This window comes from Melanotaenia boesemani, chromosome 19, assembly GCF_017639745.1.
Source record: "Melanotaenia boesemani isolate fMelBoe1 chromosome 19, fMelBoe1.pri, whole genome shotgun sequence".
Lineage (NCBI taxonomy): Eukaryota > Metazoa > Chordata > Actinopteri > Atheriniformes > Melanotaeniidae > Melanotaenia > Melanotaenia boesemani.
In genome coordinates this window covers 3,029,406-3,047,746 of record NC_055700.1, presented here as the reverse complement: position 1 = coordinate 3,047,746, position 18,341 = coordinate 3,029,406, and the positions used below count along the sequence as shown (strand labels likewise).

Genomic DNA, 18,341 nt, shown 5'->3' with positions numbered 1-18,341 from the left:
TTTTCTATATTCATTTATTAATTTTCATATAATTTCATTGTTTAGCTTTTATTAATTTATTTTTAACTCCTATTTCTTTCCTCATTATTTCTCTATTTCCTCGTGTCCAAGCTGCCAGTCACAAATGATCAGCCTGCTTAGTTAATAAAACCGAACAGGAGGAAATAAATGGGCGGCATGGTGGTGTGGTGGTTAGCACCGCGGCTGGGAAGGGGTCCGAACTGGGACCTTTCTGAGTGGATTTTATCCAGGTACTCCGGCTTCCGTCCAAAAACATTTATATTGGGTTTAAATTCTCTAAGAGTGAGTGCGAGTGGTTTCTCTCTGCCTGGACCGGCGACCTGTCCGGATGCACCTGCCTCCCAACTGCTAATCGCTGGATAGACTCCAGCTTTCCCCAGACCCTGAACTGGAATAAGTTATATAGAAAATGAATGAATGGATTATTATTTACAATATGTAAAAAAAAAATCAGATAATAAAATATTGTTTTCCAGCTGAACAGAAAAATGTGACCCTTTTTATTTGGTGTACTGTGGTTTATTAAATTCACAGATACTCAGCTGATTTTTCATTTTATTGCCACATAAAAGATTATATGAGCTACTATACTGAAAAAGAAAGACAAAAAAGGACAAATCACTATTCCTACAGGACTGAATCACTGTTTATAATTTCACTCTGGGACGAGGATCAAGTTAAAACACCACCAAGGTGCTACACGTCAGGAGGGTAAATGTGTTTTAATCACAGCACGACTTCGTTTATCATTTAAACTCACGTTAACATAAAAAGGTCATTTTTACCGCCTGCCTTTAAATCCTTCTCCCATCAATGGTGGAAATGTCATTCTCCGTCAGCTCGGTCGGCTCTTTGTCGCTGCTTCTTCTCAGGAGTTTGTTCAGCAGCTTTCTGAAGGTGCCGCTGAAGGCCGGGCTGGAGAAGTAATACACCAGCGGGTTGAGGACACTGTTGAAGTAGGTGAAACACACCGACGTGTAGAACGCCAGGTTGGCCTCTTCAAAGTGTTTGCATTCATGGTACCAAACCTTGAGGATCCACACGGCGATGCGGGACACGGTGCTGGGGAAGAAGCAGGTGATGAAGATCAGAGCCACGGCCAGGACAAACTGAACGGCACGTTTGATTTTCCCCTTTTTGTCCAGAGTCCTGTTGTTGAGCTGGCAGGTGATCCTGATGGTGCAAAAGGCCACGATGGCGGTGGGAAGCAGAAACTGGATGACATAGAAAGCGTTGTGCCAGGTGGAGAGGGGGGTGAAGCCCATGCAGATGTTGAAGCTCTCACACTGGGTGCGGTTGCTGTTGTAGTAGAAGTGCTCACCGGCAAGAAGGTAGCCGGTCGCAAGAAAAATCAGCCCCCAGAGGCCGAGCGACACCCACAGAGCATAGCCGAGGCCCAGCCGGTTGATCCGGTTCAGCGGGTGGACGATCTTAAAGTAGCGGTCAACAGCCACGGCAGTGAGGAAGAAGATGCCCGCTGCACGGTTGGCTGCCAGCAGGAAGAGGAGGATGCGGCACGGGATGTCTCCGTAGATCCAGTTCTTCCCGCGGCTGTAATAATCGGCTCTGAAAGGCAAACAAAACAGGACGATGGAGTCGGCAACAGCCAGGTGAGTCAGGTACACCGCGCTGGGCTTCCAGTCGTCCATGTGGAAAATGAACATCCACAGGGCCACGATGTTCCCCATCAGGCCAAACGTGAACTCCAGGATCAGCACAGGAGGCAAAACCTGGTCCAGGATGGGCGATTCAAAGGCGCAGCAACCGTCTGAGTGTGTGAGATTCATCTTCTGACCCGTGGATGACACACACACCTGCTGCTGCTGTATACTGAGTCAATAAAGATACGCGGCACCCAACGCGGTTGGTGGAAAAGGGATCTGTTTGCAGTCATGCAAATGTTCACAGATAAACATTCTAATTCGTAAGTGGAGTGAGCATCTGTGCCCCGCGTTATCTGTGGGGAAGTGGTATTGACCCAAAGGAGCATGGAAACAACTGTAAATGTTATCCATCTGGGGACGGTGCCTTCATTATAAAACTATTACACTGGGAAATAGGTTTACTCATGGGCAAGGAGTGGGAAGCATGAAAAACAAGTAACCTCAGGCCATCTCAGAGGAAGCAGGGAACTATGACCAAAACAAGAAAACAGACACGCGAGCCAGAAGAGAAAAACTCACAAGGAGTGTGTGTACAGGCCAAAGAGACTGAAATTTATTAGCCTACAGGTCGCTTGAGTGAAGAACATTTGTGATGGACTCAGGTTAAACCACACCTTTGGCAAATGAGAGAAAGCAGCTATTAACTAAAGGAAAAAGAAGAAGAAAATGCCAAGTGAGTGGCCAAGTCCGCAGCGTTTTATGTACAGTAAATAAAATAAGGTATAAAATGACTGAATGTGTACATTTGGCCGAGTTGTTGCTGTTACAGGTCACATCTGTTTCAGTAAAAGTGCATATTTGGTCTTCACTTCTTGACTTCACCCAGATCATCAATGCTGTCGTCATCCACCTGGAAAAGAGCAGAACAGCATTGGTGGGTTTGTGAGGGGAGATAAGTTTTCCTGTCTCATGTCAACATGGAGCTAAACCTCTGCTTCCAGCGCCTCGTTCAACCAATCACACCAAGAATTAATCTAGAAGGTGGTCCTGATGAAGTTGCCGGTGGGTTTCCTGCAGAGACAGACTAAATTACCTCAGGCCACTTCTCTTGAATGACGTCAATGATGTCGTCTGTAAAATCTCCCTGAATGATTATTTCATCCTCTGCTGTAACTGAGGCACCACAAGAGAATTTCTGGGCAAAGAACCGCTGAGCCTCTTTAAGGTCGATGTCTGCAGGAGTCGACACAAAGTTCAGATTAAAGCGAGCAGAAAGAACAGTGAGCAGCAGAACTGATCAGATAAAACACCAAACTCACCAAACGTCGCCAAGCCACACACCCGTGTGACGTATTTCTTCTTGGCTCTTGGGATTTTTGCTATTGTGACTTTCTGAGGCACCGTCTTCTTTTTCTGTTTGATCTGGCCTCTTCCACCTGAAAGGCAACAGAAAATGCACCAATTTTAAAGCTTTTAAACAACTGGGATGTAAAAAAGATCAGTTTTATACATTTTAGATAATTACAAGCCATTGTTACAGAAAAGTTTTCATTTTCAGAAAATCAGAACCCAGTTTAAGTGTTAAATACAGCAGAAACTGGGGGAGTTTTCCCATTCCCTGACTGGAGTCAAACATCCCCCAGATGTCCACAGATGTGACTATTCAATCAATAATTTCATTATTAAACAGACCGAGTCCATAAAAAAAACAAATAAAAAAGGAGAAAAAAAATGCTGAATTAAAATTATTTTAATTCAAGAGCATAAAAAAAAACTGTGCAGATCCGAGCGGAAAATGTCTTTATGGAAGATTTTTTTAAGATGGTAAATGACGTGGAAAGATGTTAGGTCCTAGCATATGCTAGGATTCTAATTACTAGCATAATTACAAGCGCTAGATTACTAGTTAGGAATAGAAATATTTTTTATAGGAGCGACTGGACCCATAACAAGATGGCAAGAAACTCAAACTAAGAGACTGGTGTGTTGTGGAGAAGTGACTGGACCAGAGGAACATTTATACACGTTGTATGAACACCAAGCTACTGGGACTCTGGGGAAGTATAACTGTGTCTCTATACCAAGTTCTTTAGGTAAAGATGACCCAGACCCCCGCGCTGTCAGACAAATATTTAGTCCAGCAGACCCAGTGACTTTTACAGGCTGCAGGACTGGACCCGGACAGTGGAAAACTAAAAAATGATCTCTTAGCTGAACAGCAGCAGGGAGAACAGTGAACAATGAATTTCTAACCTGCAAGACAAACATGAGGTATTTAGGGAAATTTAAGTCTATAATAATAATAATAATAATATACATGGGATAAATGAAAATATACACTTCATTGTCCCCAAAAGGAAATTTGACTTGTCTCACGTGGAAGAAATTTTACTTACGCTCTATATATTATAATCACACTAGTAATCATTTCCTTTATTTTATACATTAATTAATTCATTTATTAATTGTATTCACACTGATTGTTCCTATATTACACTTTTTCAACTTTTTATTGATTGTGCACTGTGTTCTGTTTAAACTGAAGGGACAGGGACACCCCCAGTCTCCTCAGAACTCTGATGGTGGGTGCAGGTCGCAGATCTGGAACAAAGCTTAGCTCTTGAACATAGGTTTTTTATGGCACCAATCCACTCTGTCCTGACATTATCTGGTCAGGATGACCCCTAATTATCAACAGAAAGGTACTTTTGACCTGACGTTGGCCTGGCAGAGTCTCTCCTGACTTCAGAACCACCACTCTGATTACTTGCAAGTAATTGTCTTTGTTTATTTTCCTTTAATAAACTTTGATATACTTTTACTCATTCCAGACTCTTGGTAATTAATTAATCAAAAGTACAACGCAAACCCTAGGGACAAAGATCCAGTGCAGCAGTTAGGGCAGGACATAACCAACGATCTCAATAACACCAGCAAGACCATACTTCCTGGGAAACTCAAACTCTGGTCCCTGCAATTTGGACTGTTCCCGTCTTTAACGTGGCCACTCACCATCTACAAGGTCCCCATGAGAAGGGTGGAGAAGATGGAATGAACAGATCAACAGAATCCCTCATTTTTCACTTCTTAAACTCTGCCGATTGGCATTCTCAATTCCTCAGATATCTTTTTTTATCCCTGTCCTGTTTTAAACCGTTCAACCACCTTTTCCTGCAGATCCTTTGACAATTCTTTTACTTTCCCCGTGACTCAGAATCCAGAAAAGTCAGTGCAGCACTGGATGAAAGATGCAAAGATCTGCCAGGAGCCCAGAAACTCACTGACACACACACACACACACACACACACACACACACACACACACACACACACACACACACAACACACACACACACTCTGATTACAGGCAAACAGATCACAGGTAAGGATGGTTACCTTTAACAGCCATTTATGCCTGTTTGTGTCAACTTCAGTGCATGTTATCAGGCCAAAATCACAAGGGTCGTAAACTTCTGATCAGGGTCATGTGTGGTCATTATAATTTAAAAAGAGTAAACACAGTTGTCTGATAATAAATGGCGTCACACATCCACTAATCATGAGTCAAACTTTTTTTGTCTCATTATTCATATTCTCAGAAAAATGGGGGAAAAAAAAAATCAAATTCTGCCATGGTATGTAAACTTATGAACACAAGCGTGTATTATGATTCTGTTCAGCTGCTCTAAAAAGCGAAGGATTGTCCCAATCCAACTCCTTTTTACTGCACTGTCTTTATTTGTTAAGAGACCTCAATGGACTGCTGCAATTTGTAAAATTACGTCTAAAATTATGGTTTTATTATTTTTTAACTGGTTCAAGCAAATAAGATGATATAACTCCAGTTTTAGCGTCCCTTCGTTGGCTTCTCGTTTATCTACGAACCCATTTTGATTCTTTTGTTTTTACGTCTCTTAATGGTCTTGCTCTTTTTTTTATGTCTGAGCTGCTTCACCAATATACGCCATCACGTCTTCTTCTATGAGCTGACCAGATGCTTCCAACTGTCCCGAAAACATCTGATAAATTCAGAGGAAACAGACTTTTTTAGTTTCAGCTCCTAATATACGGAGTTAGCCTACTGCAGGTCAGACAGGCTCCTTCTCTTGTTGGTTTTAAGGCTTGTTTAAAAACACACTTTGACTCTTTATACGTGTGTTATTTTAAATTTCTTATAGCTCATATGTGGTTATTTATGGTCTTACTTGCATTTTTATTCTTGTTCTTGATCTGTGCAGTTTTTATGCTTTAGAAATGAAAATGTACGGTATTAACTTAATCTTTTTTAATATTAACTTTGTTCTGAAAGGTCCAAGCTGCCTTTGCTTCGGTAACATCTCTTCCCATCGGCAAACGTTTTCCCCTCTCAATTTAAGTAACAAACTCATCATCACTTGACGCAGGGTCATGGAGCGGCAGACTGAAAAGGAGCAGAACCATTCTAAACCTTCCTCCTGATGTCTGACAACATACCTCGCTTCTGTTTCTTCTTTTCCTCCTCCTCACCTGCAGGGGGCGCTTCTCCAGAACCGGACTCCTTCTTGGGTGCGTTTGCTGCAGGACCAGTGGACCAGAAAAGAAATGGATGGATATTAAAACCAAACACGAAACAAAGCATCCCATCGACCAAATAAAACATACTTACATTGATGGATATGTTTATTTACTTCTTTGATTTTCAGTTTAACTTATTCTGTCCTTTAACATTTTAATTGGTTCTTTAATTGACGTTGCTTTCTATGTTATTAATGTCTTGGTAAGATCATCGCTCTCTTTAGGCGTTGTTCATATAGCAATGTCAATGCATGTCAGACCATTTCAAAAGATATTTGCTCAAATATATTAACTAAACAAATATTTAGGACAACAAACAACTGTGCTAGAGTTTGGCAGAATTTAAACATGATGACTACATACATCTTTATTACGTTACGCCTGTGATACAAAACGTAAACTTTGGGATTAAAGTTTTAGAAAATAGAATTTAAACCACAAAGTTTAAGCCCCACACTTGTTATATTTTGTGGAAGTTGAACAAAAACCAGCTGAAATTTTTAAATGAGACTCACCTACAGTCATCCTGGCAAAAACATCTGGAAAGTTCTTCTCAAGCCACTGTCTGCATTTGGCTGGCTCAGGCATGTACTCGCAGTACTACAAACAGTTCACATTTATTTATATCTCAACAGAAAAATCCAGCTCATTTACAATACAGTTGGTCCTAAAACATAAATGTGAAATTATTCAGATAATCAAACTTACCTCCGTTGGCAAGGAGCATACTGCAGACAAAAAAAACAGGAAAAAGGGAACTTAGGTCCAAGGCATCAAGATGAACAATGACATAAGCAAAAATAGGTTGAAGTATTTTAACTGTACCTCCACAATAGAGAACTTTCAGGGGGTATTTTGAATCAGGGTCAGCTGTTTCTTGATCTAATTTGCTTTCTGAAGACCCAGATTCCATCTCAGTAGTAGCCATCACAAAGTATCTGGATAAAAAACAGAGAAAACAATTAGACACAAATGGTTCGTGCTGGTATGACTTTCCTCTTCTTTTTAGTTTAATAAATAATGTGCAGGAATTAAGACAAAAGAGGATTTATTTACCAAAAACTAACAGCCTGTAAGTAATGAATAGTAATAGGCTTATGTTTCAACCTTTTCTTCCCTCTTTAAATAACAGAAATAAATGAGAAATTTCCCACATCTCTATCTACACTCTTCAGACTTTAATTAATGAGTAGTTCAAAACCTGTTTATCATCATGTGACAATAAAGATCATTAAATCCCCACATTTGACCCCAAAAATAATTGGATAATTTACTTGCTGAATGATCATCCACAGGACTTCAAGATTTACTTTAAAATGCAGATATTGATTTTAGGCTATTTATGTTCACAAGAACAGCTAAGAGCACAAGATATTTAGCTGGATCATATTAAAAAAGCAAATAGTTTGTGCGATTTCTTGAAAACCATTAAAGTAGCTTATGAATGAAGAAAGCTACTTAAAGTATTTCATCATGCTGAGCAAATTCATCCTCCACTGTTCAAAAATAAGGACAGCATTTCTTTTTCTTTAAAAAAAACTGTTTTGTGAAAACTGAAATTGCTTACTAATCGGGCTCACAGAGGTTAATCTAATGCACAGCTGCAGAACACCAACACAGAAGTGAAAATAGTTAGCCTTAGCTTGCTAACACATGCGGTTGTTTTATAGTGGGAGCACTGTTAAACACACCAGTTTCTCCTACAGTCGACGTTAACTATGATAATTAACTATCGAAAATATTGTGGATATTATGACCGAAGAGACTAAATAGACTTTAATTAAAAATAATTGGTTCCTAGGATTTCATTTCTGTTGTTTCATTGATCAGGTTACGTTGACTCACCAGCTGTCACAGTTAGCACCTCAATTTAGCTTAGCAGGCTAGGGGAGCTAACGCATCGTTGTTAGCTCCCCTAGCTGAATAAATTAATATAGGTACAAAAAAAATGCCCTGTTACCTACCACGGACAGTAAACTCTAAAACCGCTGTTTGTTCAGGATCTGAGCAGGTTGCATTATTAATCTTATTTTGACTTTTAAAATGTCATTCTTAGTGAAGAAGGTTTACTTGGCATACTTTGAGCACGCCTAGTCGCGTTTCTTGTTGGAGTTGTTAAAGTGATTGGTGTACTAGAGCGCCACCTGCTGTTTTGGAGGGCAAACTCAAACAGGACGCAGCTTTTTCTTCACTTGATTCTTTTGCGCTTCATATCCTGTTATGTCGAAAGAAGCGTCCTCTGCTGATCAAGGTGAAATAAGAGTTTAAAAATGTGAGTTTTGTTTTTAATTTTAATTTATAAAGTGACCCAAGTGATTTTTTTTATCTCTAAAATATCTTTTTATATATGAATCTATGTAATTAATGCTCAGAATTGATCTGAAAGCTCAGCAGGATACGTTTACTTGCCCGATCTGTACGTCATTACGTCACTGAATTTAAAAGTTGGTAGAACTTTGAGAAGCTAAAGTTAGCAAAACAACAAAGTTTTATAGAGAACAACTGATTTACCTAAAAGAGTTAGTAGTTTGCTTTTGATATTTAAATAGAATTTAAAGCTTATTACTAAATGACCTATTATATAGGTTTGTTAACTGACTGGCAGTGTAATTAACGTTTCGTTGCTACTAGTTATGAATAGTTAAAGGTGTGTTAGCCCTTACAGCTAGCTGACTGACTTGCTTTCTAAAGATGCCCAAAACCAGATCAAAACAACAACAATGAAGGAATTTGAAGGAGAATTAACACGAACAGATGGACGAAGGGAGGAGATTGTTGACCTCAACTGGAAGCACTTTTGGAAGAGCAGCCTGTTCACGCTGCTCAGATGGTAAACAGCTGATAGTTAGATAGTTTAAACGATCCCTCCTGGTGCATTATGATACACAAGGTGGAGGTTCAGCCATGTAATATCCAGTTTAACTTTGTTTCAGATGTCCTGGCTGAGCTGTGGCACAGTACTCCAGTTAAAAGGGTAAAACATGTAACTTTTGCTGTCCTCATGAACCACATGGACGAGTAATGTGTGACGTAGCCAGTATAACAATCCTGAAATATAAGTGAAGATAATATCTAACCAGATCCGAAGAGGAAATTATATCATACTCTAGTTGTAATACATGATATTAGTTGTAAGATGCATGTAACGAAGGTGTAACTAAACTTGTATGTTACGCTTCAGAAGGAGGATGATGCTGCACGTGATGGTGGCCAAGCATCTGGTATAACTAACTTCAAGATGGACAATCCAGCTTCACAATGGGGCAGAGGTCCTTCCACCATCCCTGCGGACACCTGCTTTCCTCACAGTGTGCCGGAAACTGAGGTGAGATCCATCCTTCTGGATGTACTGGGTACCTTTATTACTGAAGCTGCATTTTTAGCCAAAAATATAATGTTCTGTTAGTCCCAGGGACTTTTCCTAGGACCTGTATAGATTTCATTAGACCATGGTTGTCTGCATTGCTACTACAGTCTAAAATCAGGCAGAATGTAAGTCAATGTATTTGCAGGAAATACTTTGTGCTTCATAAAATTTTCTTCTGACCTCTATGTCTTTTGGTATTCACTTGTTAATATTGTGGACATGTACAGACAGATGCTGTAGTTATACTCCCATAAAAAATAAAAAAAAACATTCTCAACTAAACAGCTTTTTCACACCACAAGTCGTCTTCATTCTTGGTTGCTCTCGAGGTCTCTGATGTTTCCTTGCACCTAGAAAATTATAAATGATGCACCATATATTTTGTGTGTTTTGCACTAGTTTCCTGTCAAAGACCTGAGTGGCTCCACCATCCGGAGGCAGAGGAGGGAGCTCCAGCTGCTGATGGCTGAGCTGAAGGACAGAGAGAGGGAGCTGAATGCTATGGCTGCCTCTCATTATAAGCAGCATCAGGCCTGGGTTGAGGACCGCCAGAGGGTGCTGATGTTGGGGCAAAAATGTGCTCGGTTGGAAGGTGAGGAGGCACAAGGTTATGTTTACTGATTTAATACAAATCCAGCTCTCGCTTTCACTGAAACTGCCCAATATTACCAGTCTTAAGTTAGTTTCTGAAGCTTGAATTCTCGATCGAGGAAGGAAGGACAATGGAAAAAGCCCAGGAAGAGTGCTAGATAAGGGATTTTCTTGCATACGGTGTAAGTCATGTATACGGACCAGATCAACTCAGTCAAACTCTTTTCCTTCAGAGATAAAAGTGACAACATGCTCCAGACAAAAAGTCACATGTTCACATATGTTTAATATGTTCACAGAGGAGTTGCAGAAACGCACCGAGGTGATCGGAGTCCTGACTACACAGGTGTGCGTTGTGGAAACCAGAGAGAAGGTGGTGCAAAAGGAGCTCAGCAAAGCCAATCAGCAGCTCTGTGAGCTAGAAAAGGAACAACGACACATCAGTGAAAAATGTCAGGACTATGAGGTACGTCATACTGCAGCATTAACACAAACGTTCATCGTGCTTCAGATCCTGTGGAAACTGCTCATCAAGGAAAACCTCTGTTCACCTTTACCAATTTAATAAGGTTGTTTTTTTGGTGACTGTGAAATAAATAGTCTTTAACATTTATTAGTAAAACAATAATTTGTTGACTTTGAGTTCTCAGACTTCCTAAAGATGTTTTTGTCCCTTTAGTCCAAGAATATATGTTCTTATTGAAAACATTGGTGTCCAAAAGCATCACATAAATAGTTGATTTAATCCAAAAAGGCCCAGAATTGTAGCTCTGTGTTCTGTTTCTCTCAACTAGGCTTATATAAACATTCTGCTCTGAAAGTGTCTGTGATGTCTTTCAGGAAAAGAACCAGAGTCTCAGCTCCACGGTCATGGCTCTGTCCACTCAGGTCGGCTCTCTGCAGGTCAAAGAGGAAGAACTGAGTTCGATGCTCAAACTAAAAGTATGCTGCTGTTTTATCTGTACCAGGTGCTGATGAGATTAGCACTGAGCTACGTATTTGCATCATGTTGTATGTTTAAACCTTTAACAGGATAAAGATGTGACAGAAGCCTCGAGTCACCTACTAGAACTCTCAGGGCAGCTTCGAGACCTGGAGACTGCCCTGAAAGAGAGTCGCTCACAAGAAAGCAAGCTCCTGAGAGACCTGGAAGATAATAAACGTAGACACAAAGAAACCAAACACGAGGTCACACGGCTCAAAGGTACTTTTACATTACAGTCATTTTAGCAGATGCTTTTATCCAAAGCTACTTACAGTGGTTAGGCAGTAGCATTAAGGGTCTTGCCTAAGGACCCAACTGGAAGGTGTTAGTGTTCCTCCCCCTGGGGGATTTGAACTCAGGTCTCCCAAATGGGAGATGGCTGCTCTGCCATCTAAGCTATCCAGCTTTATATGTTCATATAACGTCTTCATGACCAGACCCCCTGTACAAGCTTTAACATGAGATCCCTGCAGTTAGATGTTTGCAGTCACTGCTAACATGTAGCATAGCAACATGACAGGAGAAACTCAGCTAAAAGACTCCACCAAACATCGGCATCAAACCAAACACAGTTCACACTCCAAGCAGTTCTATGTGAATGTAGAAAACATGAGAACAGCTCTGTCCACTTTAGAGCTTCTGCTAATTTCTCCACACAAACCAGGAGTCACATGACAGCAGAATTGTGACGGTTCTGCTGGTTTTTCATATGGAGATGAAGGAGGTTTTATAGTAAAGGTTCACTCTTCCTATCATAGACTATCTTGGGCTTCACTTCTTTCTGGATCCTCATGGTGTTTCTAAGGTGAATGTAGGGACTAACATAAAGACAAGTTGTAGAAATTCTCACATAAAAAATAGCCCCCAGTAAGAATAAAAATGTGAGTATAAATAATATATGACACATTTTGGTAGGTTAAATATGGCAGATTAGGCTGATTACACTGATTATAAATTAACTGTACAGCATTAATATACTTTGGAGACAACTTTTTGTCACATCAGTCATTTTAATTTACCAACACTCAAAACAAGTTGCTTGACCTACTTTGTGTTTTGTGCATATGACAAGAAAAGCAGAAAATCTTCATTTAGAGGCTGAACTTTTCCAAGTATTAAACACATTTACCTCAAAATGAAAGAAACAATAATGAAATAGCATTTCTTGTTCCGTCTCCTCCGTGTGACGTTGTGTTTGTAGAGGAGCTGCAGCAGCAGGTGACACAGAGCAGCACCCAGAGAGAAGAGATCATCCGTCTGAAACAGGAGCTCCAGCTGCTTCACACAGATCTGGCTCTGACAGGTACGACACAAACACATACCACACCAAAGACTTCTTCAAGAGCCACAGACCTCCAGGTTTTAGATGTTTTCTTTCCTCAAATTTATCCTGTCATTAACAGGATTGTGCAGGACTTCAGGACAGGCGTTGGTGAAATTAATTTAATATCAGGTGTTGGAGCAGGGAAAACCTGAACAGCAGTGACCCCAAGTGTGGAAGCAGAAAACACTGATTAAGGAGGAATTAATTAATAAAATTACAAGCCCCCCCCCCACCCCAATGGTGAAAGCTTTTATTGGAGTGGTTGCAATCTGCAACTTTGCCACTAGGTGTCACTAAATCCAACACACTGTCATAGCTGTCACTCACCACTAACTACACAAGGACAAAGTTATGTGACAAATAACTACAGTTAATTATTTAATTTTCTTATTTGCTCCATGTACACTTCATGAACAATAAATCCGTTTATTGGCTGTAAAATACAGGAACGTATGAATGAATTTTATAGTTCTGTTTGTGTTTAAGGCTCTTAAACAGATAATTTTCATTGTGGATATACAGTACATTGTCTACAGCAAATAACGGACATTACTGATCGATGCCATCTAAAAAGACTTGACTCTATAAAACAGTAGCAAACCAGTCTGAAAATATAACATTTCTTCTAGTTTTACCCAGACATTACATAAGAGGATCAGGCTTTTTTTACAAACAATGCAGTTATGTGATGATGGTGACAGGTCTGCACACTGAACCTGTAAGAAGTCATTATTTGTTTTTGTATTGCTGATGGTCTTTTTAATGCTTTTCTGTGACTTCAATACAAGTCTTAATTGATATAAGTCATATAAAAGCCTATATAATAAAATCAGTAAAGAAAAATTTTAATCTCATTGTTTCCCTTTGCTGTATTAATGTAGTTAGTCATTTCATGCAGAAATGAACACAGCATAATTTTATGTTGATTTTAGTTTAGGTTTTATCCCATAATAAGTTACTCATGGTGTATTATCCTGCTGGAAGTAGCATCAGAAGATGCTCCACTGTGGTCATAAAGGGATGGACATGGTCAGCAACAATACTCAGGTAGGCTGTGCTGGTTAAACCAGGACACGTTGGTACTAAGGGGACCAAAGTGGACCAAGAAAATCTCCCCCCACCATTACACCAGCAGCAGCCTGAAGCGTTGATCCAAGACAGGATGGATCCATGTTTTCATGATGTTTCCAGCAGATTCTGAGTCTAGCATCTGAATGTGGAGCTGAAATGGAGACTCATCAGACCAGCAACGTTTCTCCATCTTCTATTGTCCAGTGTTGGTGAGTGTGTGTGAATTGTAGCCTCAGTTTCCTGTTCTTAGCTGGCAGGAGGCACCCGGTGTGTCTTCTGCTGCTGCTGCAGACCTTGGTTGGAACCAGTGCTGATTGGACTTCCTGTTGTCTTTCATCTCCAACCAGTCTGCCCATTCTCCTCTGACCTCTGACATCAACAACTGGATATTTTCTCCTCTTCAGACCGTTCTCTGGAAACTCTGGAGATGGTTGTGGTTGAAAATCTCAGTAAATACTCAGACCAACAACCATCCAACATTGAAATTCACTTCCTCATTTTGATGCTCAGTTTGAACTCCTTTAAGTCGTCTTCACCACGTCTACATGACTACATGTGTTGAGTTGCTGCCATGTGACTGGCTGGTTAGATATTTGTGTTAACAGCCGGTGAGCAGGTGGAGCTGAGAAAGTCTATAAACCAATTTAAACTAAAATTATGACTGCATTCATACTTTTGTCTGTTTCTGCATTTTTATGATGCAGAAAGTCAGTGGTGAACTTGGAGCTGACTTCAGTAGCTGGTAGATGTGGAGAGAAAGAATCTGAGGATGTTGTCTTTAATCTAACAGCAGCTGTTTCAGATGCCTCCTGCTATGAGGAAGAATTGCTTCTGCTGAAAAATACACAGCATTTCTTCTTCTTCTTCACCAGGGGAGGGCGACAGCTGGAAAGACGAGCTGCTGGAACTTTCCCGCTCCAAACAGGAACGAATCATGTCTGAGCTGCGCTGCCTGCAACAGGTAAACGATCGGACAGGAAACACATCAGTGATGGAAACCTAGAAAACAGCAAGATCAAGAACAAGCAGCAGTTTAACTCCACAACAGACAGAGAAGCCCATATTTCCTCGTTCCTCCTGCTCACCCTGCTGTTGATTAGAGGGGACTTTCTGGTTTGTCCACATTCCTCAGATTATTCCCACGGTTTCCTCACCATTACTGTGTGGCTCTGGGTCAGTGTCATGGACAAAATAATTAAAAACTGTCCAACAAAGCCTTCAGTACAAACCCCAGAATCCAAATTTAAGGATTCTCAGTGAGCTGGCCAAACTGAAATCTAATATTTTAGTTGTTTTGTGCTAATTTTATATCTCTTAAAAAGATGTCACATTACAGTTTTTATAATCTATCCTTTAAGTGACTGACATGGAAAACTGATGGTCTGAAATGCTGATGAATCGACTAAAACGAATTTCTTTGTGTGTGTTTCCAGATGTGTGAGAATCAGAGGAATGACCTCCAGCTGCTGCGGCTCAACCAGGAAAGTTCACGAGAAACTCTTAGGGAGAAAACAAGTCAGGGATTACTCAGCAGGTGGATATTACTCAGGTGTAACTTAGAAATTAAAAAGAGTAAAACTTCTTCTGCTTGAAGAGCTTTAAATACCGTTCATGGTCTGATGGCAATCTGTGGTATGATCTGCACAAGAACCTGAGAAATTCTATCAATGATTAAACATGCAATGTCTCTATAGAGCAGGGCCTCATTTATCAACCGTGGTTACGCACAGATCTGTGCATGTTTAGTGCATGAGAACATTTTCCCACGAAGTAGAATTTACCATCTGAGAAATGTTCTTAAATATCAGCCTGGACCATTCGTAAGCACTGAATCTGGTGGTAGAACAAGGACTCTGCAGTTTTTTGCAGTTGTCACAGGAATCTCAGCTTCCACAGACTTAATAATGTCAAACAACTGGTCTCTGCATGTTTAATAAATACAGATTTAGTTCAGTTGTTTTAGATGTCATTGTTAGGATTAGACAGTTTATACAAACGAATGGAAAAATGAGGGCCGTGGTTTTAATGGTTGTATTTTGACGACAGTTAATGAGATGCTGTTTGTGCCCCAGCCAGGATTTGCTAACATGTAACTGTGCTGACCGTCGGTCACCTTCATCGCACAGAGGGAAGAACCTGAAACCTGTTCGCGATTCTCTACCAACAGCTGATCCACAACACTCAACCAGAGAACTGGGAGCCCATTCAGCACATCTGACTGATGTAAGATCAGTCGTAATGAGCCCTCTCTCACATAGAAGACTGAATACTTCAGATCACATCAGTTTCCATTTTCAGAAATGATCCTGGAGACAGTTTGATGAAAATAACACGGAGCTAAAGCTAGCAAGCGATTAGCTCTGACAGCCACAAGGGGATTGTAAAACGTCTTCTTCAAATCTTTTAGAGCATACTTCCTTTAAACTTTGGTTTCATAGTATTGTTTTTGTTTTTCTTGTCCATTTACATAGGTACGTATAGATAGTGTAAGTTCAGTACACCAGCATATTTATTATTAGTCTCAGTTTGTAGAACTTCAATCTCTGCAACTGAATAAACTCAAACTGATCTCAGTATAAAGGTTGGAAAGAGGAGCAATTAGCCTGGTTCTGATAAAAGTTAACAAAATTAGCACCTTTAAAGCAACACTATATAACATTATGGCCTCTATCAGCTTTAATGAAAGCTCATCCAATCAACCTCGCTTCACTAGAAATGCGGAAGTGACAACGTTCTGCTTTTCCAAGTTAACCACACTCACCTCAAATGTCCGACAATCACACAATTTTTCTTGGCCCCTGCTGTTTATCATTTACCTCCTTCCCCTCGGTTATATTTTTAGAAAACACCACTTACATTTTCATTGCTATGCAGATGACACCCAGCTCTACCTCTCCACCAAGCCTAACTCTACTCCCACCATCTTCCCTCACAGATTGTCTTCAAGAGATTAAGTCCTGGTTCACCTCAAACTTTCTTAAATCAAACAACAGTAAAACAGAAATGTTATTGGTAGGCACCGAATCCACTCTCCAAATCTGACAGTTTCTGCATTCCCATTGATGATTCTTCCATTTCCCCCTCCTCTCAGGTAAAGAGTCTGGGTGTCATCCTCGTTAGCACTCTGTCTTTCACATCACATATCAATAACATAACCCGGTCAGCATATTTTCAACCGCGTCCGCCCCTCCCTCACCCCTCACACCGCCGCCATACTCATTCACAGTCTTGTCACCTCCTGTCTTGACTACTTTAACTCCCTTCTGTTCGGTCTTCCCCAAAAAACACTTCATAAACTTCAACTGGTTCAGAATGCAGCAGCCCGGGTCATCACAAGAACCACCTCCACCCATCACATTACCCCTGTTCTGCAGCAGCTCCACTGGCTCCCCGTCACCTACCGCATCCACTACAAAATCCTGCTGTTCACCTACAAGGCCATCCATAACTCCGCTCCTCCCTACCTTTCTGATCTCCTCCATGTCTCCATACTAGTCCGTTCTCTCAGATCCTCCTCCTCCATCCACCTCACTGTCCCCCCCACCCGCCTTTCAGCTGCTCTGCTCCTCATCTCTGGAACTCCCTCCCCTCAGACCTCCATAACTCTGATTCTATACTACTGTTCAAATCCAGACTCAAAACACATCTGTTTAAACTGGCATACTCACTGTAATATTTCACACTGCTTTTATTATTGTTTTATGCATCCTTTAATTTATGAGTGTATTTATTGATTTGTTTTATTCTTGTGTTTTATCCTGTAAGGTGACCTTGAGTGTCAAGAAAGGCGCCCACAAATAAAATGTATTATTATTAAGCTGCAAGACCTCCCCCAACCACGTCCCTGAGAACAAAATTACATAATTTTCTTCTTGTGGCGAGAAAAAAGTTCTCGCCTCTGGCAGAGTAACAGGCTTTAACCGTTGTCGGGGGGGCTGCAGTGTGAATTTCTGCTAAAGTTCAGTAGTTTAAAGCTTTAAAATTCAGTAGTACTGCAGAACTATTTCATGGCTGGAGACAGTGATTACTTGTAATCATTGCTGTTTTTACACCTTCTGTTTTGCATCTTGTTTTTAAGCCTTGATTCTAACCAAATAAGCCGCTGGCTTCACAGTAACAGTATGTGTACTTCAGATTTGCAGGAGTTATATCAGTTTGTTTTCTCTGTGTCTCATCAGGGGGTTGATCATCTGTCCTCATGCTCTCTGCATCAGCTGTTGGACGAGTCCAGTTTGCTCATGGCAGCATCAGAGAGCAGCAGCTCCAGACGCCACAGCTGTTTGCAGCATTTTGGTCCTACTCTGAGCTGTGGGACCTCAGATCCACTTTACTTTCATGAGTACCAGACACCCCACCACCTCCCAAATACCCCGATACTCAAGGTAGAGAAGTTTCCTGTTGTTAGGGGTCTTTATGTGTCTTTGTATAAACAGGGAGTGACGTAAAGGGTGTAAAATGTTCCTCCCTTTAGTTTGGGTGTGGTAAGGCCTAAGAGTTTAATGGTTTTGTCTTCTTTTTTTCCCAGCAGACCAGTGAAACTCCACCCAAAGCCTGTCCACGTCACGGTTCCAGCCAGCCTGCCAGCCATGTGGATGGCTTGATTTAAATGAAAAGGATTTTTTTTCCTAATGAAAGTTTTCAGTGTGTATCAGTGACACCAACAGCTTAACTTTGAAGTATTTGAATCAGAAAAATGTGCTTACACCAAAGAAAAAACTATGATGCTCATACATCACTTGTATTTTATAAATGCTGTTTGTGGATATTAAGTACATTTTTATTATCTAATCAATATCTGACTTAAAAAGTGGATTTTAAACCTTA

At 40.6% G+C, this 18,341-nt stretch overlaps 3 protein-coding genes across 9 annotated transcripts; 1 reads left to right on the top strand and 2 right to left on the bottom strand.

Moving 5' to 3' along the window:
• Nucleotides 1-544: 544 nt before the first annotated feature.
• Nucleotides 545-2,082, bottom strand: LOC121630380 (hydroxycarboxylic acid receptor 3-like). Its single transcript, XM_041970653.1, has one exon. The coding sequence runs from the start codon at nucleotides 1,806-1,808 to the stop codon at nucleotides 816-818; it is 993 nt and encodes a 330-aa protein (XP_041826587.1). The 5' UTR covers nucleotides 1,809-2,082; the 3' UTR covers nucleotides 545-815.
• A 134-nt stretch (nucleotides 2,083-2,216) lies between these two features.
• denr (density-regulated protein) lies at nucleotides 2,217-8,303 on the bottom strand. Of its 3 annotated transcripts, XR_006008521.1 has the most exons (9): nucleotides 8,144-8,302; nucleotides 7,005-7,117; nucleotides 6,888-6,907; nucleotides 6,695-6,779; nucleotides 6,099-6,188; nucleotides 2,945-3,061; nucleotides 2,719-2,858; nucleotides 2,429-2,535; nucleotides 2,217-2,329 (listed from the first exon to the last, which is right to left on the bottom strand). XR_006008521.1 is itself a non-coding variant. In XM_041970656.1 (8 exons), exons 2-8 carry the CDS (start codon nucleotides 7,105-7,107, stop codon nucleotides 2,491-2,493), a joined length of 591 nt encoding a protein of 196 aa, XP_041826590.1. In that variant the 5' UTR covers nucleotides 7,108-7,117; nucleotides 8,144-8,303; the 3' UTR covers nucleotides 2,217-2,490. The 3 variants fall into 3 exon arrangements, 2 of the variants coding, with proteins under 2 accessions (XP_041826590.1, XP_041826589.1); XM_041970656.1 differs by having other exon boundaries at nucleotides 2,217-2,535; nucleotides 6,099-6,179; nucleotides 8,144-8,303; XM_041970655.1 differs by having other exon boundaries at nucleotides 2,217-2,535.
• A 56-nt stretch (nucleotides 8,304-8,359) lies between these two features.
• ccdc62 (coiled-coil domain containing 62) lies at nucleotides 8,360-18,182 on the top strand. Of its 5 annotated transcripts, none has more exons than XM_041970470.1 (14): nucleotides 8,360-8,451; nucleotides 8,871-9,009; nucleotides 9,113-9,153; nucleotides 9,361-9,504; nucleotides 9,946-10,138; nucleotides 10,437-10,603; nucleotides 10,978-11,079; nucleotides 11,170-11,341; nucleotides 12,324-12,425; nucleotides 14,390-14,478; nucleotides 14,951-15,051; nucleotides 15,590-15,740; nucleotides 17,696-17,899; nucleotides 18,043-18,182. In XM_041970470.1, exons 2-14 carry the CDS (start codon nucleotides 8,934-8,936, stop codon nucleotides 18,121-18,123), a joined length of 1,623 nt encoding a protein of 540 aa, XP_041826404.1. In that variant the 5' UTR covers nucleotides 8,360-8,451; nucleotides 8,871-8,933; the 3' UTR covers nucleotides 18,124-18,182. The 5 variants fall into 5 exon arrangements, with proteins under 5 accessions (XP_041826404.1, XP_041826406.1, XP_041826402.1 ...); XM_041970469.1 differs by lacking the exon at nucleotides 8,360-8,451 and adding an exon at nucleotides 8,655-8,698; XM_041970472.1 differs by lacking the exon at nucleotides 8,360-8,451 and having other exon boundaries at nucleotides 8,625-9,009; nucleotides 9,364-9,504.
• The last annotated feature ends 159 nt before the right edge of the window (nucleotides 18,183-18,341 follow it).